This window comes from Dermochelys coriacea, chromosome 2 (assembly GCF_009764565.3).
Source record: "Dermochelys coriacea isolate rDerCor1 chromosome 2, rDerCor1.pri.v4, whole genome shotgun sequence".
NCBI lineage: Eukaryota > Metazoa > Chordata > Testudines > Dermochelyidae > Dermochelys > Dermochelys coriacea.
This window is the reverse complement of record NC_050069.1, coordinates 58504514-58530180: the sequence shown is the minus strand read 5'-3', so window position 1 is coordinate 58530180 and position 25667 is coordinate 58504514. Positions and strand designations below refer to the sequence as shown.

At 38.4% G+C, this 25667-nt stretch overlaps 1 protein-coding gene across 1 annotated transcript in view; it reads left to right on the top strand.

Moving 5' to 3' along the window:
* The window catches only part of KCNB2 (potassium voltage-gated channel subfamily B member 2), a 306435-nt gene extending 281178 nt beyond the window's left edge, over positions 1–25257 (top strand). Inside the window, exon 3 of the mRNA XM_038392806.2 lies at positions 13190–25257. Coding sequence (XP_038248734.1) covers positions 13190–15358 — 2169 coding nt within the window. The 3' untranslated portion in view covers positions 15359–25257. The remainder of the gene's footprint in view (positions 1–13189) is intronic.
* Positions 25258–25667: the final 410 nt, after the last annotated feature.

Below are 25667 nucleotides of genomic sequence, written 5' to 3'. Positions count from 1 at the left end.
CAGAAAGGATCTGACCCCATACTTTCCTTAATATTTAGAATCAAAAAATCTACTGAGGTGGTAAGATACAGAAAAGATTAACAAGAAATTCACTGCTATAAATATTCGGCCTGCTTACATTGGCTCAAATTCATTGATTTGACCAGATTGTGCTTGCCGCAGGACACAAAAGGGCTTTTTGCCACTTTTTGAAGCTCCATGATCTTAGGGCTGATGCCTGGCACAATTTAGAGTAGCCTAAAGGCTGCTTTTACTTACACCAAGTGGTCTATAGCGCCAAAGGGCCATTTTGGCCAACCAGGGATAGCCTCACAAAACACACTATTTATCAGCCATGTGCCCTATACCTGAGGCTAGGCCAGTAGTGATGTAGAGCTGCTCCTCCAGCTTAGGCAAAGGAAATCACCTTACACCAAGGAAATCCTCATATAACCAATCTAGCCATTTCACTGGTATAAAGCAGCCAAATGGGGAGAATTAGGGACATTAACTTCTATGGTTTATATCAGGCACATTTTGTTCTTTTATGGCATCATTGGTGGTGGGAGGGATAGCTCAGTGGTTTGCACATTGGCCTGCTAAACCCAGGGCTGTGAGTTCAAACCTTGACAGGGGCCATTTAGGAGTCTGGGGCAAAAATTGGGGATTGGTCCTGCTTTGAGCAGGGGGTTGAACTAGATGACCTCCTGAGGTCCCTTCCAACTCTGATATTCTATGTAGAAATCTCACTTTGGTTTTCAACATAACTTCTCATAATGATCACATTTAGTTTATCTAAATATTCTATTTTAAAATCTTGCAATTTACTCTCAACAAGCTAAAAATAATATCTAAGGATGCTGCCTTTTAATTTACATTTGCAGAGTATTTTGGTTTTTATTAATTATTCAATAGCAGCTCCTCCCATTTCTAACTGACTGTTATTTTTGCCTTTGAATAAAATGTCTGTATGTTAATGGAGTCTCATGGATGAATCTTATTGTACAGCTGCCAAAACCAATTTGGTATCTTTTTCCTGGAATTTAGAAATGGAGTCTAGTTAAGCACCAGCACCTTTCTTTTATCCTTTAGCATTAATACTGTATAAAACTGGCTTTAAGTTAATATCTGTTATTTAAGAAAGAGTATGAAATTTAGATCCTAATCGAGGCTGTTGTGCAATGAAGCATAGGAAAAACTACTTTTTTAACTGTCTGTGGGAGTTAAATAATGACAAATAATTTATTTATCAATAGAGAAGTGATGAAATTGGGATTGTCAGATGATCTCCCTCTTTTAGAAAATGTAGCTGCAGTTCGTATACAATCCGGCATTCATAGTCATATGTTTTCAGTATGTTCTCATTTTTGGTAGGATTATCATGCCATTAATAGAATTATTAAGCCTCATAAAACACATGAATTATACAGAAGTGAATTTTGCTTGGTGTATTTAGCACAAGCAAGAAGCTGTAAAACAAAAATAATAAATATCAGGGGTTAACTTTAAACTTAATTTGCTGTGATTGTTTTGGTTCCAAAAACAAAAGTGTTTATTTAGAAGAAATTGTATAGACTTGTGGGACCATGGATGCTGTGATGAAAGCAAGTCCCTCAGATTGTGACTGGAGTTTTCATATAAGACAGTGTACCTATGTCTGGGCGTGCTCCCACCTCTCCACTGAGAAGGCAAAGGGTTAGCTGGACCGGGTGGACCTCTCTATTATCAGCCTCAATTTCTTAAAAAACTAAGTCTCTAGCTGCTATGGCCATGGAGAAAAAATTCAAAATCTCAAGTGAGTGTAACTGATGCGGCAATATCTGCCAACGTTTGTAAAGAGCCTGTAACAACAGCTCTGAGGTGTGTTATCTCAGATGCCAAAGATATTTTAAATGTCAGTATCATTAACTGTCTGACAGTTCATGTAATAAAGAAGAGGAAGTATCATATTTGACTATCTACACCAGTGTTTCCCAAAGTGGGGGTGCAAGCCCCTCTCAAAGCATGCAAAGGACTATCTGATAAGGTGTGTGCAGAATATTATGAATTAAGATGGGCAGGCCTTTAACCATACATAATCGGGTTACCAGGGGAGATGACTGGTTTCACTTTCCTGAAGGGGGACTCAAATTTCACAAGTTTGGGAACCACTGATGTAGTTGAACAAAAAAATTGGACTGATAGATAATGGCAGTCATCGGTTTGGAAGATCAGCTGTACTCCATGTATTATGTTACCTCAAGAAAATCAAGGCCAGTGATAGGCAAAGTTGATTAAATGAGAATGGTTTAACAGTGAACTTAAATGTGAATGTCAAGTCAAATTTAAATTCAAGTGCCTAAGAGATTTCAACTTTAAATAAACTCCATTAAAATATCAACAAATGTGAATAACATTCACTATGAGGTGAACCAAGTAACAGAATATCTGTGTTGGCAGCATTTATATATATAAAATCAAATACATCCAATTTTCTGCTTCAAGTAAAAGCTAAAAACTACAAGTTTCCTGTATCAAAATGAGGAATGTCAAAATAAATTTGTACATCAAATAAGATGACTCCCATACTATCTAGTCAACAAACCATATTACAATTAATTACAGCTAAATGATCATTCTTATCTGATTTTTCCTTGCTGCTACTTGTTTGGCTCTGTCTTGTTTTCCCTGCCATTTCTAACAACCTGTTTAACAGCAATCAGTAAATAGAAACATTTCATCTCTAGAGACATTTTCCAGCCTAGTTCAGTGATATTCTGTCTCAGAAATAAATCTCACTCCAATACAACCCTTATAAATTGCTAGTATATTTTCATATCTTCATTTATATAAGGAGATGATAGCAAAAAAACTATGTTTATACAAGGCATGGGAATGGAACTATGCAATTTCAGTGTTATATCTGGTAATGTGCCATGGTAAGTTATTCAGCACCACCTTCATGGACAGCTCCATAGAGCATTGCTATTTAATGTTTCTGTTATAGTCTGATTCTATATGTTTGTCTAGATACATTATTATCACCATGGGATAATCAGCACTCCTTGGTCACCTAAAATGCCCTTAAGGCCAGTAGACTTTTGCGGTGTGCAAGGAATGCAGAATATTGCCAATAGTGTGAAATGGTAATTTATGCAGCATTGTTTATGTGGAAGTTCCAAAAAGTCTAGCACATTGTTGGTAATGATAATGCTAAACTTTGTCTAGTCTGGCAAATTAGTAGAACTGTGAAAAGCTTTCATCACAAAATCCAACCAGTAAAACTCAGCCTATGATCATCAAAAGGCTTCAAGATTTGTGGACCTTTTGAGTGAATGTGGGCAAAAATTTGAGTAAACTTTTCCCCCATAGGTTTCAGGGAGAGTTTTATTGTTTCATTCAACATCAGGCATAAGTCTGCGACATTGGCTGATTTTTCTCAGAGTCCTTGGTGGTTTTTTTGAACCCCAAAGTGCAAGTGATGGAATCCAAATGAAAGACAAACAAAAAGACCCTTGAACTGGTGAACACTTTGTAAATGGAAACTGCTGGTTTTCATGCCACTCCTAAAACTTATCTCTTTTGCTTTTACATATATTTTGGAGCAACATGACAAATTATATTTTAACTATATTTGTCTCTTATATTACCAATAAACTTGAGCTAGAAATATATTTTATTTTTCTTTTAATCAGCATTACATTGAATCATTGTATTCATTAAACAATTTGTGTTATAATTATAAATTAGTATCAATACTACATCGGTCAATAATGTGATATTCATGTTCAGCGCTTCAGCCAAACACCGCTGATATCCATGGAAAGATTCCTATTGACCTCAGTGGATTTTGGACCATGTCCTCAGTTATTAGAATGAACTAACATTTCTTCTGTATTAAATACTGCCTGTCAGTTTTCTGTTGATTTCATGTCTTCATCTGAGATGGCCGTTCACTATTCAACATCAAAATTACCATAGCTGATTTGATAGCTATTTTTATCCTAATAGGGTGAGGCATAATTGTAATAGATTATTCAAGTATTAACTGCAATACTAAGACTTCAATAGGAATTTTTTCCTATTTAACATGTTATATATGTTGATCAAGACATGCAGGAGAATGAAACAGAGACAGTGATGAATTGTAAAGGAGAAGGCTGCACCTGCATTCACTCATTATTTTAATGTGGGGGTTAACTTGATCCCCAATAACCAATATTCAGGGTTGGACCCCCTTCTGCCTAACCACTTGGATTCAGCCCACCTCTGAATCCTCTCCCCCTCCCCCTGTGAGAGGGAACGAGAGTACGCATGAAAAGTGCTTAACTCTTTGAAAACATAAGATCCTCCCTTCTTTCTCCAGGCTAATAAGATCCAGCAGTTATCTCCCAGGTCTCTCACTCATGTTTACCTCTGGTGCATAGCCCCTGTTTTGGCCACTGGAGGTGCCAGTGAATAGTTTGACCACCCCTCCCCATTCCTCTCATTGCCTCATGTCTACCTCTGACCAATTCAGTCTCCAATTTGTCTACACTACATATTGGCCCATGTGACTGATAAATGTGTACATCTTCCTTGTAAAGTTCAGGAACACTGTACCTGATTTTTTTTTTATGACCACAGTATCCCCAGTGGCCAAAAGGATTCTGGCAACTTCCTGGTTCACCGTCTTCCAGGCTTAATCCACATGACCAGGAATGACTGCTTCCTGTCACACCTGCCTTGCAAGCATCTCAGACCAAACCACCTTTGTATTCAGCCACAAGTGGGCTATCCAGCCCATATTCCTGTTAAATCCTGACGCTTAAAATTTACACTGGGGCAAACTGGCCCTTAAAATCTAGTCCAGCCAAATACGGTGTATTGGGCAAGAAGATGAACAAGAAGGATGCAGCATTATATGTGTGGGGAGATCAGTGTAGAAAGTCTTTGTGAACAAACTGGAGGCTAAACAAGGATCTGAAGGAACAGAGGTCATGGTTCTTATTACATAGTAAATGAGAAACTGTCCCAAGCATAGGGGGCTATATGACAGAAGTTGTGAAACAGAGAATGGTAGAGAAGAGAAAGAGGTCTTTTCCCACACATCTAGCAACTATGCACAATGTTCTTTAAGGATGTTATAAAGAATGAGTGTCTATGGATTCAGTCTTCAAATCCTTAATCAAAACTCTCATTGAATTTGGACTCAATAAGGACTTCTAGACTGACCTTTACCCTGACATTCACCTAGCACAGAAAGTCAGTAAAAAGACCCTCTGTACCACTTTTGTGCCAAAAAAGTGCTGCATTAAGTGATTCGGCCCATGAGCAGGCCTTCTACATTGGGAGTTCATGGTATTCTGAATAAATATCTTTTCAAGGTCAATGGAGAAATTTCAAGCTGAGTCCTTTAAAAAAAAACAATGATTTTGGGAAAAGTGGAACTTGAAAGGTCATGAATTTAAATAATATCATCAAGGAAAGAGATCATGAGTATCAGAGAGAAGCTGTTCAGTAATTACACACACTGTCAAAGTCTCATCAGATGTGCTAACTGTAATTGTAATGTGGGTTTGATCAAATTTATGTTGTTCTGTTAAATTATTTTCCTCCCCTTCATTGTGTTTAGACTGCCACAGGAGTCTGAAGTCAGAGATCATGTTAGAGAGGTGAACTTTCAAAAGGGAAACTTTAGGAAAGAAAGTGCTGCTACAACTGTGTTGTCAAAGTTCCATTACAAATAATGGTTTGTAGGCACAGTAACACAGCAGCAGCATGTCATACATATTGTGAGAGCTCATGGCAGGGATAAAATCAACTCATGTCATCTCTGTACTTCATATGGGGTCAAATTCTGCTCTGACTATTTTGTTGTACACTGGTGTGGGGGAGCATCCTTGAACCATCCCACAGGATGATTCATAGGGTTGAGAGACAAAACAATTGGGAATGCTCCTTTCTGTTAGCACCAGGTGCCAACAGCAGCATCTATACATGCTGTGCCAGGAGCTGGGCCATGCATATAAACCAGCTGATCATGCTCCCATGGAGCATATCTGGGCATTCCACCCAATATTCAGTGGGGCCCTAATGGCTTGATCCAAAACCTGTTGACATCAGTGTTTTCCATTCATTTCAGTGGGCTTTGGATCAAGCCCAGGGTGCATATATCTTCCCTACCCTTGGGCAGATGCCTTAGGGAGAGAGACTCCCTGCACCCTAATACACCTTTATAAGACATTTGCTCATAATATAGAAGTTTTTAATAATGCTTCAAAAGCATAATGGGCTATTGGTGTTTGCTTTTCTTCTTTTCCTGACAAAAACATTTAGGAGCCCATAGGTCCACACTTGTACCTGCATTTACATTAGCTGCAAGCAAACATTGTAGGCTGTAAATTATTATTCTTGGTACAAATATAATTGAATATACTTTAGTGCTTGTGAAACTGCAGCAGGGCTGGCAACTGAAGTTCTGTCCACAGAAGAGTACAGGGAGGGCAGTGAAGTGCAGATTTGCCAAACCTTCCCCCATCGATGTGCATCAACTCCCGCCCAGAGAATAAAAGGGTAGTTTTGGTTTCTGTGCCCATTTGGTCCTTTCCCTCTGTGCCCAAAAAGATGCCAAATGTGATGGTTGTATGTGTGATGCAGACAAAAAATGTGTAATTGGAACTCAAATCAAAGGGGATAATACAGCTAATCTTGTTTTATCTAATTGCAAATTTAAACTAATTTAAGCTGATTTCCTATACTGACTGATTCAGTTCAGCTCTGAATTTTCTCTTGGCACAGAGGCTGCATTTCAGTTTGGATCTAGTGTGTCCTTTCCACCACTTCATGCAATAATTTGGTTTTAATGAGAATGACCTCAGAAGTAATTTTATAAAAAGGATTGTTGCAGAGTGAGAGGAATGCAAGAATGCTTATTACATTATGCTTTATGTTCTTCCTTTCTTTTTGTACCCCTTCTATGTAATGATCTTCAGATTTTGTATAATAAAAAAACAAAGTTTTTCTATGTCGTTGTAATAATGGTCAATGAGTTCGAGTAAATTAGATGCTTAGGAACAAAGCCAGTTTTTAATGGCAGTTTAATATTGGAGATCTATCAAATTTCCTACAGATTGCTGCTAATTCTTGCCATAAGAATATTGAAGCTTCAGTATCTACAGAATTCCACTAAGGGTCTGATACTGCACTTTTGACATCAGGGGGAGTTTTACTATTCACTTCAATAGAAGCACGATCAGGGTTTACGTATTGATCTAAGGGAGAAAAAATTTCTGTGCACACATTACTTCAGAAACATTAGCCTAGCAGGAAATATTTAAAACACGGAATGAGGTTTTATTTTTGTAGCTGTATAAGTTGTACAGTAATACAGTAATAGTATAAGTTGCCATTAACACTTTATCGATGGATGATATTCATTTTTAACACAGAAAGAAAAAATTAAGTAAACTATTTCTTGTCTTGAATTATAGTTCAACTGCCATGCTGTTTCAAATGTCTTTTGTGCTGCTGTTCTAAACTACTCAGAGAGAGAGTAGGTTTTCCAAGAGTCAAATGTGGAGTAAGAAAGAACCAAAGCAAATTTCAAGAATAATGAGGTTTGTGTGTGAAAACTTGAATATGTGCCTGTAATGCGTGTGGGTATGTTAAATGAATAAGCCTTTTAAAAGGATAAAATGTATGGTAAACGTGTGTCTCTATTCACAGGTTCCTCTTGTTTTTTATGGCACCTACTCATTTAATGCTAAACATGACACCTTATTCTGTGGGTTGGTTACTTGATCTCCTAATTAATCACAAAATTCTGGTTAGGCATTTGGCCAAGTGGCCCAGCCATATCTCAGATATTTCCCTCAGTAATCCTAAATTCAGTGCAATCACTCCAACACTAAATAGTATGAGGCAAAGGAGCCTGGAGGAGGCAACACATAAGCTTAGCTGCAGCTTAGCTCTGAATCTTTAGGGCATTGTTTCTCAAAGGGCTTGGCTGTTCCCTCTCTCACTTTCACTCCTCTCCATCAGGCCTGGTCTACACTTAAAAGTTTTGCCTCATAGTATGTTGGGTAAGGGTGTAAAAAAAATCACACCCCTACCCAACATAGCAGAAGGTCTAGTGTAGGTGCAGTTATGCCAGCAAAAAATACATTTTGCTGGTAAAGCATATTTTATTCAGGCTGTTGGTATAAGGTATATCAGCAAAAGAATTCCTGCTGGTATAAGCTGTATCTCCACTGGGAAGATACTGGCAAACCCTTTCTTGTGTAGACAGTTGCTGCTGTTACTATTGCTCCCCTGCCAGGCTTTGCCTAATGACTTGTAAAATCTAATTAATTGCAATACAGGGAGTTCTCAGACTTACAACACAATTCATTCCTCAGAACTGCATCATAAGTCGAAACGTTGTAAGCCCAAACCGCTTTTCCCAAAGGAATCAATGGTATGAAGGGGGGATTGATTCCTGCACCAAGGCTTGATAGACTATTTTCACCACAATAACCCAGATTTTTGTACTAAATGAATTATAGATGACTAATGCTGCAACATCAATGTATTTACTGTACACTGTATTTTGTAAACAGCATTCAAAGAAACATAAAAACTCAACAAGCTATCCTGCTGCCTCAAAGCCAATCAGAAGTGACTACTTCCAGCTCCATACCAGTGTAACACAACCAAGAAGTGATTTCAAGCAAACTTTATACAAATCTAGAATCATAAGAGCGAAACAAGCATCGTAAGGGCAAAACGGGCAGTCAATTGAAAAGCGTCATAAATGGCGTCCAATGTAAATCGGGCATCATAAGTCCGAGGACTCCCTGTAATTAAAACATACTATGTGGAATGATTCACAGTTTTAGTTACACTGCAAAGTCCCAATGAAATAAAAACTTTAAATTCTTGCGTGCAAAGTACTCCACTTAGGAAGGAACAATCAATTGGGATACAAAATGGGAAATGACTGCCTAGGAAGGAGTACTGTGGAAAGGGATCTGGGGGTCATAGTGTATCGCAAGCTAAATATGAGTCAACAGTGTAATGCTGTTGCAAAAAAAGCAAATATCATTCTGGGATGTATTATCAGGAGTGTTGTAAGCAAGACACAAGAAATAATTCTTCCGCTCTACTCCAAGCTGATTAGGCCTCAAATGGAGTATTGTGTCCCGTTCTGGGCACCACATTTCAGGAAAGATGTGGGGAAATTGGAGAAAGTCCAGAGAAGAGCAACAAAAATTATTAAAGGTCTAGAAAACATGATTGATGAGGGAAGATGGAAAAAATAGGGTTTGTTTAGTCTGGAGAAGAGGAGACTGAGAGGGGACAAGATAACTGTTTTCAAGTACATAAAAGGTTGTTACAAGGAGGAGAGAGGTAAATTGTTCTCATTAATCCCTGAGGATAGGACAAGAAGCAATGGGCTTAAATTGTAGCTAGGGCAGTTTAAGTTGGACATTAGGAAAAAATTTCTAACTGGCAGGGTCGCTAAGCACTCAAATAAATTGCCTAGGGAAGTTGTGGAATCTCCATCATTGGAGATTATTAAGAATAGGTTAGACAAACACCTGTCATGGACATTCTAGATAGTCCTGCCATGAGTGCAGGGGGATGGAGTAGATGACCTCACAAGGTCCCTTCCAGTCCTACAATTCTATGATTTTATGATTATAGGAAACCAAAATTATTTCCTTTGCACTAAACATCCTTCAAAAATATGAACAGGTATATAGCTGACAATTATAATTCTACCATATTGCAAATCTGCCATTCCATGTACATTTTCAACTCTTACTGAAACCCCTGGTGAACACAGGATTTGCATGTTACTAGCAACAGGCACCGAAAATAAATGACTCAGAGATAACAGGGAGCATCACCTTGATTCACTAAGTTGCACTCTCTTCTCTGGACAAGAAGGTCATGTGTCCAGGTTCTAGAAAAGGGTTTTTTCTTGCATGTAATGCTAACACTGCAGTGCAGTGTTATAAGTAGGGTGACCAGATGTTCCAATTTTATAGGGACAGTCACAATATTTGGGGCTTTTTCTTATATAGGCTCCTATTAATCCCAACCCCCTGTCCTGATTTTTACCCCTATACCCCTGTACTTCAGAATCACCCATTCCTCAGATGAGATCTTCCATTCTCCAGTCCTACTGCACATTTTGAAAAGTGCATGAAATAACCCCTGTATCCTGGCCAGCATCCCCTAACTAAAGCCAGGTCTGATGACAAATTAGACAAATGCTGCTTTCATGATTTTATTATCTCAGTATAACTCTGTCCTGTACTACCTGGCTATTTCATATACTACTCTTTATATACTGCGACAGGCTGAAATGAGGAAGCAGTCAGTTTGGCTGACAGTAGCTCCCAGTTGCACAGTGCATGTTGTTAACAACTTCACAGTTCCTACCTTGGCCACATTGATTATGTATTTATTTTTCCTTCACATTTTTAAAATAAAATTATAGTGTTATTAAATATTTTATAGAACCCAAGGATGTGCAAGCTACAACAATGTTATTCTAGGATGCTGAGGTATGTGCAATATCCCAGGCTTTATGTAGGCTTCAGACCTTTACACAGTGAAACCTGATATTCTAACATAGATGGGGCATGTCTCACAGTTGAGTGAGTGGTTGTGCTGCAATATGATTTACTTGGGAATCCATTCCTTTGATAACTGACCTCAGGCCATGAAGGATTTCAGTTCCAGGATCACTTATTGGTACCTATGCAATGCTATGCAATGTTATCCCTTTCATGTTCTCTTGACATCCTGTAGCAGTTTGCTAATGTTCACTTCTTTTCCCTGAATGGGTAGTGGGATGATTTTCTATTAAGAAAAGGCCCCTAGCAATGCCTAAATAGAGGTGTAATGACACATACAGCCCAGGTCAATTAGAGCACAGCTTCTTTCCTCCCTCTGCTTGGACTGTTGGTAGAAGGAAGACCAAATGAGATTGTTCAGGATTCACTGAGCACAAGTAGATGGCTTTTATTGTCCTAATATAAATGGTTCTCTTCAGAAGGAAGAGGGTTGATAGGAAAGACTTTGGAGAGAAGCATACCTGTCTGGGTTACTCCAAAGCATGGGTGATGGGTTCTACTTTGTATGTTTATTCTACATTATTCTGAGTTGAAAAAAAATGGGGATTATATCTGGGAATGACTCTCAGACCTCTGTGGCCTTTTTTGTTTGTTTAGAGAGCTGAGACTGCTATAAGTTACAGCCTGACTTGAAAAGACTGGTGTACCTCTCAAAGTATGAGCTAGCCCAAGCCAATGGCCCCCTACCTCTGTTATTTCTGTTGGGGTCAGTGAGTCAGCTGTCATATGTAGGACAGATTTATATATTGCTATATTGCACTCCACATTTTTTTGTATATTAGAGCACTTCTGGATGCCTTATTGTGTCTTTGGAAGAACACCAATCATCAAAAGATATTTTTAAAAATTAACCATTTCTGAGAAATGAGAACAAATGCTCTTTGACTGAGCATCAATTAAATAGTAAAGTAGAAAATAATTAACATTAGTACTTCTAATGGAAACCTTGAGTTACTTATGGCTTTTTTTAAAAAAATATGCTTTTCCAAATAAAGTACTTCTATAGATTTGTTTCTCATAACTGTTAAACTTTCATAAATAATTTCAAGGCTGCCCATATTCCTTTATCTTACAAATAATTGAACTAAATGCTAAAACCATTAAATTCTGTAATATATTCTGTTCTTTTATCATAATGCTAGCTATCTGAAGGGAAATGTCAGATATTCCTGACAAAATGAAAGCTACAAGACATTGAAATGCCTGTTTCCCGTTAAAATTAATGGCAAAATGTTTCTCCTTAAACTGAGGTCAAGGCATTTTTTGTAAAAGGTAACAATCTGTGGAACTTGTTCCATACAATGATCTGTGAGAACCTGATTTTGTTTGCCTTCAGGCTACTGTATAAGGTTTTACTTCTCAACCAAGCTTTTGCCTAATCAAAGGGCCCTTTCCTTCATTCTTTAAGTGCGCCCAAACTGTCTTAGGCATCACAGTGGTGCAGGATCAGGCTCTTAAGGCATTTCTTTTTCTTTCCTTGTTTAGACTTTTCTAGTTTAAAACTGGATGTTTGATTTTATATGTGATGAAATGAGAGATGTGTGCACTATGACTTATTAAATTAACTAAACTGAATGATTAATTTCAGAACATGTTTATCAGTTTAATAGGGTGTTTGGTGGGGTCAGGTGGCCTAGTGTTTACCATCCAGAGCGCCATCCTCTCTGTGAGTAGGATTTGCAGTCCAGTCCTTCTCTTAATCAGAGGTGCACTGAAGTGGAAGGAGGTCTATGTCTCTCCTGTAATAGGGGTCATTGGCAGCGGAGCTTGGACCCACTCATTCAACCAGGCTCTGACCCATGACCCTAGGAGGGTTAACCATGTCTGGCCCCTGAAGGTGCCTTGTGAGTTACCCTCCGTGGGTCACTTCCTCCTGTCTGTCTTTCTCCTCCAGTCTGAATGAGGCAAAAAGAAAAGGCAACCAAAACCATTAGGCGCAACCAGGCTCAACACATAGTCTTTCTCCCTCTGGAAGGCTTCTCTGGCATCCTTGTCAAGAACCTCCATGGAAAGTCTGTCCTCCTCCCCAGCCTCCCTCCTTCTGATCTGGGTTGCTCCCTTTTCAACTCCTTCTTCAGTTGGAGCATGCGCTGCAGGTCTGGAGAGGTGGGGCTATCCGGGCCCAGTACAGCCCTTTAACCCCTTCAAGCCCAACGTGGGGTCATACACCCCATCACAATCAGCCGTTCAGTTTCTCACCAGTGGGTAAGGTTTAAAATAATTACATTTAATGCTGAATGCTAAAAGATGAATGTTTAACGTAATTACAGAAACTGTGGCATTTTGTATTCTTTGCCTGTAGAGTTAATTTGTATTAATGAGTATCACCAACCTTTTTATTTTAAAATTGTAGGCCAAATCATGCTTACCTTACTCATAAGTAGACCCTCTGGAGTCAGTAAGAGAAGCAGTATTTGACTTGGTGTGGGTAAATCTAGAGTTTTCCTTTGTGAAAATCAAATAAAAGAAAAAGAAAAAGAAAAGAAAAATTTTAGATAATTTTTACTTTATTCGGAGCACATAACACATTTTTTAAAAGAATACAAGCAACCACTTACAAATACCTTTGCTTTTAGCTTCCAGGATGGTTTGCTAACCAGAGCCTTGTTTATTTTGTTTTACAGATTTTGGCCATTGTATCCATTCTGTTCATCGTTCTGTCAACCATTGCTCTGTCTCTCAACACACTACCTGAGCTTCAAGAAATAGATGAATTTGGACAACCAAATGACAACCCCCAGTTAGCACATGTTGAAGCTGTGTGTATTGCTTGGTTTACTATGGAGTACCTTCTGCGTTTCCTGTCCTCACCAAATAAATGGAAGTTCTTCAAAGGTCCATTAAATGTGATTGATTTACTGGCCATTTTGCCATATTATGTCACCATTTTCCTCACAGAGTCCAACAAAAGTGTGCTGCAGTTCCAAAACGTCAGGCGTGTGGTTCAGATATTTCGTATTATGAGGATACTAAGGATCCTTAAACTTGCCAGGCATTCAACAGGCCTTCAGTCTTTAGGTTTCACTCTCAGGCGGAGTTACAATGAATTGGGTTTGTTGATATTATTTTTAGCAATGGGAATAATGATCTTTTCCAGCCTTGTGTTTTTTGCTGAAAAGGATGAAGATGCTACAAAGTTTACCAGTATCCCTGCATCGTTTTGGTGGGCTACCATCACTATGACCACTGTAGGATATGGTGACATTTATCCTAAGACTCTACTCGGAAAAATAGTTGGAGGGCTGTGTTGCATTGCTGGAGTGCTGGTAATAGCCCTGCCCATACCAATCATTGTGAATAACTTCTCTGAGTTTTACAAGGAGCAAAAACGGCAGGAAAAGGCCATTAAAAGAAGAGAGGCCCTTGAGCGAGCTAAAAGAAATGGAAGCATTGTCTCCATGAACCTGAAAGATGCTTTTGCACGCAGTATGGAACTCATTGATGTAGCAGTGGACACACGAAAGCCCGGCAATCCAGCCAATTCAAAGGATACACCTGATGATAAACACCTATCTCCAAGCAGGTGGAAGTGGGCCAGAAGGACAATGTCTGAAACAAGTTCAAATAAGTCTTTTGAGAACAAATATCAGGAAGTTAGTCAGCAGGGCTCCCATGAGCAATTGAATAATGCTGCTGCTGCTTCTAGCCCACAACACCTGAGTGCTCAAAAACTAGAGATGTTATATAATGAAATTACTAAAACTCAGTCTCAGCTTAATCTTAATGCTGGCTACCAAGATCAGCCAGTAAAACCACCTGAGTATGAGGAAGAAATAGAAATGGAAGAGGTTACTGGGCAGAGAGATCAGTTGCCAGCTGGACATACAGATGTAATAACAGACATGAGAAGCACATCTAGTATTGATAGCTTCACCAGTTGTGCAACTGACTTCACAGAAACAGAAAGGTCACCCCTTCCTCCTTACCTTGGCTCTCACCTGCAAATGAGATTCCCGAGTGACTCTGTTAATCTAGAGGACAACCAAAGAACAAAGAGTTCTCAATTTGTATCACTCACAAGAGAGAAAACGTTTGCCCCTAGAGATGTCACTTTTGACTATAAGCCAATTGACACTGCTGCAAACAATGATGGTTGTGGCTCCCAAACTGTCCTGCATGGTCATTTGCGTTTTGACAGTGCCATGGAAAGCCCCAAAAGTTCTCTAAAAGGTAACAATCCATTAAAACCTAGATCCCTTAAAGTTAACTTTAAGGAAAACAGAGGCAGTGCTCCACAAACTCCACCAAGCACTGTGAGGCCATTGCCAGTAACAGCAGGAGCAGACTTTACACAGACTACATCTCAGCATATTAGCACCATTCTTTTAGAAGAGAATTCACCCCAAGGTGAAAGACCCATCATGCTGGGTGCTGATGCCTCGATGCTTTGCCAGGGACCTCCTAAAGGATCATCCCCTCTATTTCCCAAACAAAAGCTTTTCACTTTCCCTTCAAAGGAGAAGAGAAGCTTTACTGAAATAGACACTGAAGAAGAAGAAGACTTCATGGAGATCACTGGTGTGAAACACGAAAAGCAGCAGGATATCAAAACAAATTGCTTTGGGGACAAACACAATGATGGCACCAATTTAACAGACAAGCCAAGAGTCAGCTCTTCTTCACCCAAAAGCATGGGCCACAACTGTACTCAAGACATTTACCATGCTGGGAGTGAAGTAAAGAAGGGCAGTAACCAAGAAAGTTACAAAATGGAAAACCATTTATTTGCCCCAGAAATTCATTCAAATCCAGGAGAACCTGGTTATTGTCCCACACGTGAAACCAGCATGTGACTAGTCACAAAAGCAATAAAAAAAACTCTTCTTAAAACCACAGTTACAAATGCCTGTGAACTAAAACATGGAAGCCTCAAAACAAAAACAAAAAAAAGTGCATAAAATTGTTATTTTTGCATGGCATGAAGAGTTGTTTAGTTTACGTACTGTTTAAGCAAAGAATTCCAAGATTGCTTTTTGTAACAAACAAACAAAAGGGGAGAAAAAAATGACTCAAGAACAGTGAGTAAAATAAAGAGAGCTCTATTAGGAGCCAGTGTTCTGCAAAGTCTGACATTTTTGGTCCTTTCACTTTATGATTGTAGACAGATTTTAAACTCTGAACTTTTTTTTTCTCTTGGTTACAATGACTTTTAGAATTTGCACGTGAAAGGATTAAAAGTCAATGCATGCATTCATAATGATGTGAAACAAGGTGCTTTGAGCTTGCAAAATGAATATATTTGTAAATAGTTTGGGGTTGGGGGGAGAGCTACTGTTTTCAAGGATCTGTGGACATCAAGTTTCCTGGGACACAGGTACTTCCTTCACAGCACATTGCCTGGAGGATTTGTACAGACTTATGTTGCAAAATTGCAACTTCTGCTTAAAGCATCTCACATATCTTGCTTTCTGTTAAAAAGCTCATGAGTATATCTGTTTATTTAAGGGACTACAGTATTTTTAGTTTATCTGTGCTGTAAATCATTTTTTATTTGCACAAACTTTGTTGTTGCATTTGTAATTTAAATGAAGGATTCTTGAGAAAAAGAAAAGATTTAATGACCAGAATTGAAGCATTTGATATTTTATATAAGCACTGCCAAAATTTCCTAATTTATAACAATGCCCCACCATCAAATAAGAATACAAACCATACAATTATTGCTGTGGCAATAAATAGGGCCAAATGGCCATCAAGAATGAAACAGTTTATATCCAAGGACTTCTCACTCTCAAAACAATTCTTTTCAATTCTTACTTTTGCTGAAGAATTTTTTTCTTTCTTTTGTTTTATTTGATGATCTCCTGAGGGCCCTTTTTTTAGCATTTTCCCCCTTTAACTTACAATTCTCTTTTCTCTTTAACTTTGGTGCCCATGTTCCAGCTGGAGGTCAGAGGAGCAGTTATTTTGAAGGCTGTTGCCATTGCCACTACATGGATCAACAGAAAAAAAGCATTTAATTAAAGGAAAAATATCAGCCATCCCATTCCCCCCAATGCCAAAGCATCTTTATTTTTAGGGTGTACTTGAGCTCTGTCTCAGCCTTGGGAAAGAAAGATGCTGAACCCAAACCTAGCTTATAATGCACCCATGAAGCTCCTGCGTGAATGAAGCTATTCATTTTTTCTTATCAAGTACCAATATTACATGTACTAAAGAACCAATAAATCTTTGTAAATACATGCTTCATCTAGTAGATTTTTTCAGTTCATAAATCCCCATATGTCTGATGAATAAGCAGATTCACAATAATGTAAACTAGCCAATATTTTTCCTTGTGAAAAACAAATAATTTCATTTTGATATTTTCCTCTGATTACTTCAGAAATATAGAGCCTGATTCCCTTCTTACTGACAGTGGTCTTGCTATGGTGTGGGCCAGCTTCTTACCTGAGATGAAGGATTTTCCAGTGGTTAGGAAGGTAGTCTTGTACTTGAGAGACCCAGGTTCAATACCTTGTTCTACTACAAACTTCCTGTGTGACTTTAGGCAAGTCACTTAGCCCCTCTGTATCTCAGTTCCCCATCTGTAAAATGGGAAGAACAATTCTCACAGGGGTATTGTAATAAAAAATATATTAAAGCTTGTGAGGCTCTGACATACTGTGGTAATGGGAGCCATAAAAGTGCTTGAGGTAGAGAGCTGGTATAAATCAGCATAGGTCTCTTTATTTCAGTGGAGCTTGGCCAATTTACAGAAGCTGAGGATCCAGCCGTGTGCTTTCATTCACTTAACAGAGTTGCCCCTCTCCTAAGTGAGTGGGACAATCCAGTCCATGATGTGCTTCTCTTAGAAGAGAGGACATTTTTGTTACAAAGCTGCCTTCCCCAAAAGACTACAGAGCTGATCATGCAGAGCTTATTCAGGTCTCACCCATGTAAGGGCTGCAAGATAGAACCCCAAATACCTGTTCAATTGGCTGGACCAAATAATAAGCACAGCATAGTTCCTTGGTTTAAAATAGAAAAATCTTTAATTTTTGGTCTTTTAAGGACATTTTTTTTACCAAAATGAGTCCAAGTGTTTCTTGTGTGATTTGAAACCTTGGCATACGATGTCATTTCTCCCAATCAGTGTCTGGTCATTAATTCTCAAAATAAAAATGCACTTTCTCTACTTAGTTGCAGTCCAGGTAACCCTATTGCTACATATAATTTTACCTATTTCTATGGCACTCTGCTGAACACTTTTCAACCATTTGTTTCACTGTTCCAAAAATGATCTCTTGAATGTTTTCTAGTCGTGAATCTTGTATATTTATTTGTATTGTTTACTGGTAGATATTTTCAATGACTAAGACTAAATGCCAGTCCATTTTATATGCCTAAAGTGTTGGTCGGTCCATATTCTATGTACAGTTTTATGAAATTACACAATTCTATTTGATCTGCCTTTAGGTTCTAGCCAACGAAATGAAAACCAGGTTTTGTCCAAATGGAGCCCAGTCCTTTAGTCTTAACCTAGGGAAAACTCCCATTCAAGTTAATGACTCTGTTCAGGCAAATCCTGAGGTCTGCGGTTCTGATGCCACAATGTTCTCCACACAGGTGGACCTCTGAACATGGTCAGAACCCCTTTGAAGTTAGTGGCTTTCTGTACAGGAGCAGGAGTCTGACCATGTGGCGCTCATTGGAGCTTTAATCCTTAAATTTGCGCTGAGTTAAATCAGTCCTTTATCAAAGCCTAATTCTGCTCCTAGTAAAGTCATTGAGAACTCAGTGGGTGTAGAATCAAGCCCTCATGCCTTGTGCAGGCAAATTCCCATTGAAACCAATGGGAGTTTGGCCAAATAAGGACTGAATAAAACCAAAGTAAGGACTTTGAGATTTGGCCCCGAGTAAAGTCAGTGAGAGCTTTGACTGAGTAAAGATCACAAGACCGGGCCCTCATTAGCCATCATATTTGAAACATTTTCAAAGAAGCACAGAAGCTTGCAATTGAACAGGCAAAGCCAATGTAGTTCTCATTAATAACGGTCATAGTAATTTTAGAAATCTTGAGGGAAGAAGGATCAGGCTTTAGAAATGTTTTTTTATGATAGTCTAGTTCACGTAGCACAGTGTTGATCATGCTGAATTGTATTTCCAGGAACACAGGCTTGCACAGTGGGCATTTCCAGCCTAGCCTAGAAACAAGGGGCCCAATCCTGAATACCTAACTCATGCAAAACTCCAAATTAAAATATTGACCAGAGTAAAGGCTGCAGGACTGGGCCTGTCTCTTCCTCCAACAGAGAATACATCAGAAGCATGGTCCTGGGTGATTTGATTCAGTAAAATTAATCCTTTTAAAATTTTGCAAAACTACTTGACCTACATTTTTTTCTGCTTTGCTGAGATTTCTGAGCCATTTCAGACCCAATTCTGCTCCCATTTGCCATATATTACAATAGAAGGAGATCTTTTAGAGTTTTGGGGCCAGATTCTATACTAGTATAAACAGAGCGACTCTGGTACTCTGGTTACTCCAGATTTACATGCACACCCGGGCAACTGAAACTGGAGTCTGGCTCTTGGCATCCCTAGAACATGAAGATCATTCATTAAGATGATTTTGAAACATAGGCAAAGAGTATTTTTTACATTTTTACACTGATTTCAAAATACTGAATCAAAGTTGTAATTCATTTTCCATGTTTTAGCCAAACTTACATGTTTAAAAGAGATTTACATATCAATCAGAACATTTTCTGATTGTTTAAATGACACTGTTCCAGAGGAGGGGCAGAAAGTAATATATTGCACAAAATGCAAAGTAAATACATATGGCAAATTATGGTTATATGGGAAACATATGGTCTTAAGAATATAATATGGAGAATAAAATTATTGCACTACACAATTTGTGTAAAGCAACTACACCTTTTCAATAAACACAAAAAGCCTTTTAAACTTCATTTTATAGAACGTGTGAACCCTTATGCTGATGCAGCAATGTAATGCACTGCATTCTCATTTCACAATTGGGCTTAGAAGTCAAACATTGCTAAAGTTAAAGAGGTGGTTTGCCATCTGATACAACACCAAAGCAACTGAGTTGAACAGCTATTTATTTCTACTGCCATACTACATAAGCAAAAATATGTATCTAAAACCTTGTATTTTTGTTTCAAATCTTTAAATCAAAGCAGTAATTGGTTTCTTAATTCCTATTAACAATAGATATCATCTGGTTTCTTCTAGATTAAAAACACTGGCATGTTTTAATGGTTGTTTTGTATAAACATGGATCAGAAGCTTGTTTAAGATTCTTTATGTCTATTGGAAATTATGTTTATCCTGAAACTAAATCCCAAATATATAAGTGAAAATAGAAATAGAAATAGAAATTAATTATGTTTACAAGCAAAATGAATTAGAAATGAGAGAATTCTGAATACAATGTTTAGACTCTTTAAGAATTTCATGGAATATTGAATTTAAACTAGTTTGAACTTTGAAGTTCTTGTGCTTGCATAGTAGTTCATTAACTGCTTATGCTACTGCCTTTTTAAAATAGCTTTGCCACAAGGGCTCAGTTCTGTTGTCATTATCAGGTCAAACTGCAAGCAAAGTCAATGGGGAAAGTTGCAGGTTGGCCTGATAGAGGCTCCCACCCTAATTGATTACATGTTTATTTTCACTAATGCACAATCTTGGCTTTGATGGCAATGAAAAGATTTGATTGTGTAAAACATTGTAAATGAAACAATGGCAGAAAGAGGCTGTCTTACAGTAGCCAGCCCAAGTCCATCAGGAAGTGAAAATGCAATAAAGGAGAAGAAAGGCAAAGAAACTGTAAGTCAACAAGGCATGTTGTCAATTAAAAAAAAATATATCTGTTGGTCTTATACATATATAATGAGAAAATATGGATATGAAATATAGCATTAAGGCTCTAATTCTGACCCTAACTCTCCTACAGTGCTTGTACAGCAGTTCCTATGGTTCTTCATTGAGAGTCTCAAAACAGTGAATTATGTCTCCATCTACCTGGTCTGTCTACCTGGGCATTTACACCATGCTTATTATAATATTTGAACACTTTTCTGAAAAATAAACTCACAGTAAAGTCGCTTTGGTTCTCCTCCCATTACCCCCAAATGGCAGATACGGCTGTGCAAATATATAGAGAAATTCATTATTATTTATTTATTAAGGAAATTTACCATGAAGGGTGAAGTCTTGCATTTTGTCTTGTGAACAGGAAGATTCATGCTCAGTGTAATCTCTCATAGAAGAGAGTTAAATTTCATCCTCTATTGGTGAACCACTGTAATGATGAACCACTATAGTGTCCAGAACACTGGGATACTTGCCACACTTTGAACCGGACAGAGCTCTTTCAAAGCTGTTGCCCTCATTTCCTGTTAACACATGCATTGTAGCAGTCGAGCAGTATATAACTATGGCAAAATCAGCATACAGTAGGCTGGGGCAAAGGGATAAATAGAGGCTGGTGTTTCTGAAAGGCTTTAATTGCTATTTGTGCATATCGGAGCAGTAAAAATGCCAGGATGATTCCAAGGCTATTGATTGTTTATAAGATTGGTGCTGGTAGATCCACTCACCTGAGGCTGATGTGCAGGTTTTGGGTAGATTTTCAAAGAGACTTGCTTTCCCACTGAAGCAATGAGCTTAAATTGCAGCAAGGACGATTTAGGTTGGACATTAGGAAAAACTTCCTAAGTATCAAAGTGGTTAAGCACTGGAATAAACTGCCTAGGGAGGTTGTGGAATCTCCATCATTGGGAATTTTTAAGAGCAGGTTGGACAAACAGCTGTCAGGGATGGTCTAGATAATACTTAGTCCTGCCTTGAGTGCCTGGGACTGGACTAGATGACCTCTTGAGGTCCCTTCCAATTCTATGATTCCATGATTTCGTTTCCTCAGAGGTTAGCTTCAGATAGCAGCTTTTCATCCTGACATTAATCTCTTTTAGGTGCAGGGTAAATAGGAGGTGGCATTGTTATCATTTGATCTGAGGGACAAGCAGTGCTGGATGCCATCTCTAGCTATTGGTATTTGAGGCTATATGTCACACGCTCTCCCCAAACAGTTTTACATACATTTTGAATAAGATAGGCGAGTCTCGCAACACTGCCCAAGTGAGGCCTGTGGCAGCAAAGATACAGTTTCCCATCACCACCCTCTATGTTCATTCTAAGAAGCTCAGTGGATTTGCTCATCCGTAACAGGTCTTTCTGGCATACTAGAAGCAATTTTTAGTTGACTGTTGAAAGTTATTGAGAAATCATGCAGCATAAGTATGGATGTTTGTCCCTTGTCCATGGACTAGAGGAAATCATCAACCTAAGCCATCTCAGTACAGTGTATGGTCTAAACCCTAGTTGAAAAGGATCTAGGATTCTAATGCAGGTCAAATGTTCTTGGAGGTGACTCTTTCCCAGCTTCTTCATCACTTTGCTTAGGGAACAGAGATTAGATACTAGGCGAAGTTGGTAATACTGGTTGCATCGCATGATGGCTTCTTGAACACTGATCTCAGCCCAAAGAACATGGTTATACCATATGAGATGTAATACTAGTACAAAGGGGTGAGTCAAGGGTGGAGTAACAGACATGTCTGTGTGTTTCCTCTGCTGGGAGTGTAAATAATACCTTTGGGAAATGACCCACTGATTTAAGCAAGATTACCCATTAGCTTCAATGAGGATTTCTTCTAAAACATCAGTGGTACCATATGGCCCTTTATTATTACTTTAATGATTATTTTGGTATTTAATTTCCTTTATGAGGGCTAATTGAGGACCATGCTGATCCCTTTGTAGAGTTGGGGACTAACACACCAATGAATACTGATCTTCTTAATTAAAATTTTCCAGAGAACACAATACTAATTAGTTCACCTAATTCAAAATAAACATTATGCTGCCCAAACCTGCTAATTAAATTTAATAGTGATGTTTCATCACTCTAAGCATTGTCTGTACTCTTACGGTTAATGTAAACACTCATAAAATCTCTGGCTGAACAAAAGAGTGGTCTGGGCTATTAATTTCATTGGGCTAAATTTTACCCTCAAGTAACACTTAGATCCTCCATTAACTTCAATGGAAGACACACAGTAATCAGAAGGAAGACCAAGGCTCAGCATGAACACTAAAACAAAATGAGTATCCTAAATTACAGTGTCTTCAAAGGACACTTGTATATCTACGCTGCAATTAAACACCTGAGGCTGGCCCATGTCAGCTGACTTGAGCTCATGGGGTTCAGGCGGTGGAGCTGTAAAACTGTGGTGTAGACATCTGGGCTCTGGGACCCTGCCCCCTCATAGGATCATAGAATCATAGAAGATTAGGATTGGAAGAGACCTCAGGAGGTCATCTAGTCCAACCCCCTACTCAAAGCAGGACCAGTCTCCAACTAAATCATCCCAGCCAGGGCTTTGTAAAACTGGGCCTTAAAATCTCTAAGGATGGAGATTCCACCACCTTCCTAGGTAACCCATTCCAGTGCTTCACCACCCTCCTAGTGAAATAGCTTTTCCTAATATTCAACCTACCTCCCCCACTGCAACTTGAAACAATTGCTCCTTGTTCTGTCATCTGCCATCAATGAGAACAGGCTAGCTCCATCCTCTTTGGAACCCCCCTTCAGGTAGTTGAAGGCTGGTATAAAATCCTCCCTCACTCTTCTCTTCCTGGGCTCCTGCTCAAGCCCAAACGTCTACTGCAGTTTTACAGCCCAGCAGCCCAAGCCCTGCCAGTCCAAATCAACTGACACAGGCCAGCCACAAATGTTTAATTGCAGTATAGACACTGAAGACAGTCTTACCGCTCTATCTGGAAAGATATCTGAATACCAACCATCACTTTTCAGGGATATAGCCAATCCTGCAGTCCTTCACTGGTCCTGCACCTCTTACTCATGCAAATTGCACAATTTGAAATCAGTGGGACTACTTGTGGGTAAGAAAAGCTGGATTTGACCATTTGCGAAAGTGAAATTCTCACCACCTGCATTCCTAGTTATTCCAAGTGAAGCGAACTGAGGAAGCCCATGTAGCTAATGGTTTGATCATGTGACAGTCGATATTGGTACTTCAGGCCTGATTCTCCAGTACTTTGCACCTTCAGTAGTCATTTACCCATGCAAACTGAGTGCGAAATGTTACCGAGTTGGTATGGTAGGTTAGTGGTGGAGCTAATGGAGTGGGCAGGTGACTGCATCCTGGGGTGGCTATACATTTAGCATGTAACCTCCTTGTCTTCATTAGACTAACTTTTCGTTTACACTGATGTGAATGAGAGCAGACTCAGGCCTGAGGTGCATTACACCTACTTTTCACAAGTATAAACGGCTACACAAAGTGGTGGAGAATCAGGCCCTTGGACTGTATATTTTTGCCCATCTGAAATGTAGCAAAAAATGACATTTACTTTTGTACAATTACAAAGGGAAGTACATGTATTTTATACTGATACTTGAGCTAGAAGTTCAGAAAACAAAATATGTTGGCCCCAGATCCTCAAAAATATTTAGGCCCAATGGGAGTTAGGTGCAGTCTCTAGGAAGGAAGCCAATGGGAGTTTTGCCTGTGTAAAACTGAAGAATTGGGCAACTTATTGTGACTTTAGGCAAACCAAACAGTTTCTATCACATGTTGCAAAATGGAAAAATAAAAAAGGCTGTTGTGGGACAATCAAGGGCACGTTTGGTAGGGGCAGAGTTTTGGATTTATACCTTTGTATTTTCAAAGAGTTATGCAGAGTTTTAGCCATCTAACTCCTGTTAAAGTTAAGGGGTGTCATGCACATAAAATGAAACATTTAAGGATTAGTGTACAAAGAAGTTGAGAGTTGACTACATAACCTATTATTTTAAGATCATTGCAAATATAAACTAAAATATGTATTATTTCATCTTTATAAGTTATTTATTGTATTAGGTACAGGAACATGTACTATAAATAGTTTTACTGAGTTTAATGAATTTTATTTTGTATTCTTTTGTGAATGGTCTGAATGCTGCAGAAAAAAAAAAGCACAACTGTATTTTTTCAAGTTCTCTCAGCACAATAGTAATGTCCTCACCTTGTTCCATTTTACAGGATTAGCAGCATTTCATTGTAAAACGCTCTGTTAGCAACATATCTCTTTCTTTACAAAAAACCGTCACTAGACGAGAAAGACATCATGTGATATGTCTTGTCTAACCTCAATCATCTGCCTTTACAAAATGCCCAAGACTTGTGGGAGAATTTGCTGCTTTTGCTTCACATGTTGCTTGTCTTGGGGTGCAGTTGGGAATTATAACATAGGGCATTTTGCAATGGTAATTGCATCAAACATGCTTTGTTTCATTATTATTATATTTACTAGAAATATTTTGATTTCATTTCTTTCGCAGACAATACCATTTAATAATAGTTTACTTTTTTCAGCTCCCCACCTTACGTCATTAGTATAATAACTTCTCACATTTAATGGTATTTGTATCAATGTCTCCATATCAGCTGCATTTTAACCTCATAAAAAAGAAAATGTGATTTTTTTTGTTGCTATACTAGATTTTGCTAATCAACTAAATATTTCTGAACCAATCAACATATTAATATGCATGTGGTAGTCTGTACAATTGTTCAACATCAAAATACCTGTTTGATTTATGTCAAATGTCTGTAAAATGAATGGCATTGTTCTCCATTTCAGTCTGACAGAATAAGCAGGCTAGTAAATAAATGTGTAAATGAATCATCTGTGTCTCATTTCAGTTCTCTGCATGAAGCCACTTTACATTAAACATTGCATACATACCAATATAATAATCCATAGTGTCTTTAGATTTCATTATTTTACAATATCATACAGGGAGCTGTGGTAGAAAATGTGTAAGGAAATAAATTAAACAACTATGCAAATAAAGTCAGAATCCATTATTTTTCCTAGAAAGTAAATACAGGGCTTCTAAGCTGTTTGTTCTCTCTCTATAACATTACTACTACTAATAATAACCTTGCATTTTTATATATCAAGGACCTCAGCACTGTACAAATGGATAAATATTATTATCCCCATCTTACAGATGGGGAAAGGGAAGCCTAGAGAGATTTAGCAGTGTCTTCAATTTTCAAGAGCGTCCATTAATCTTGGGTG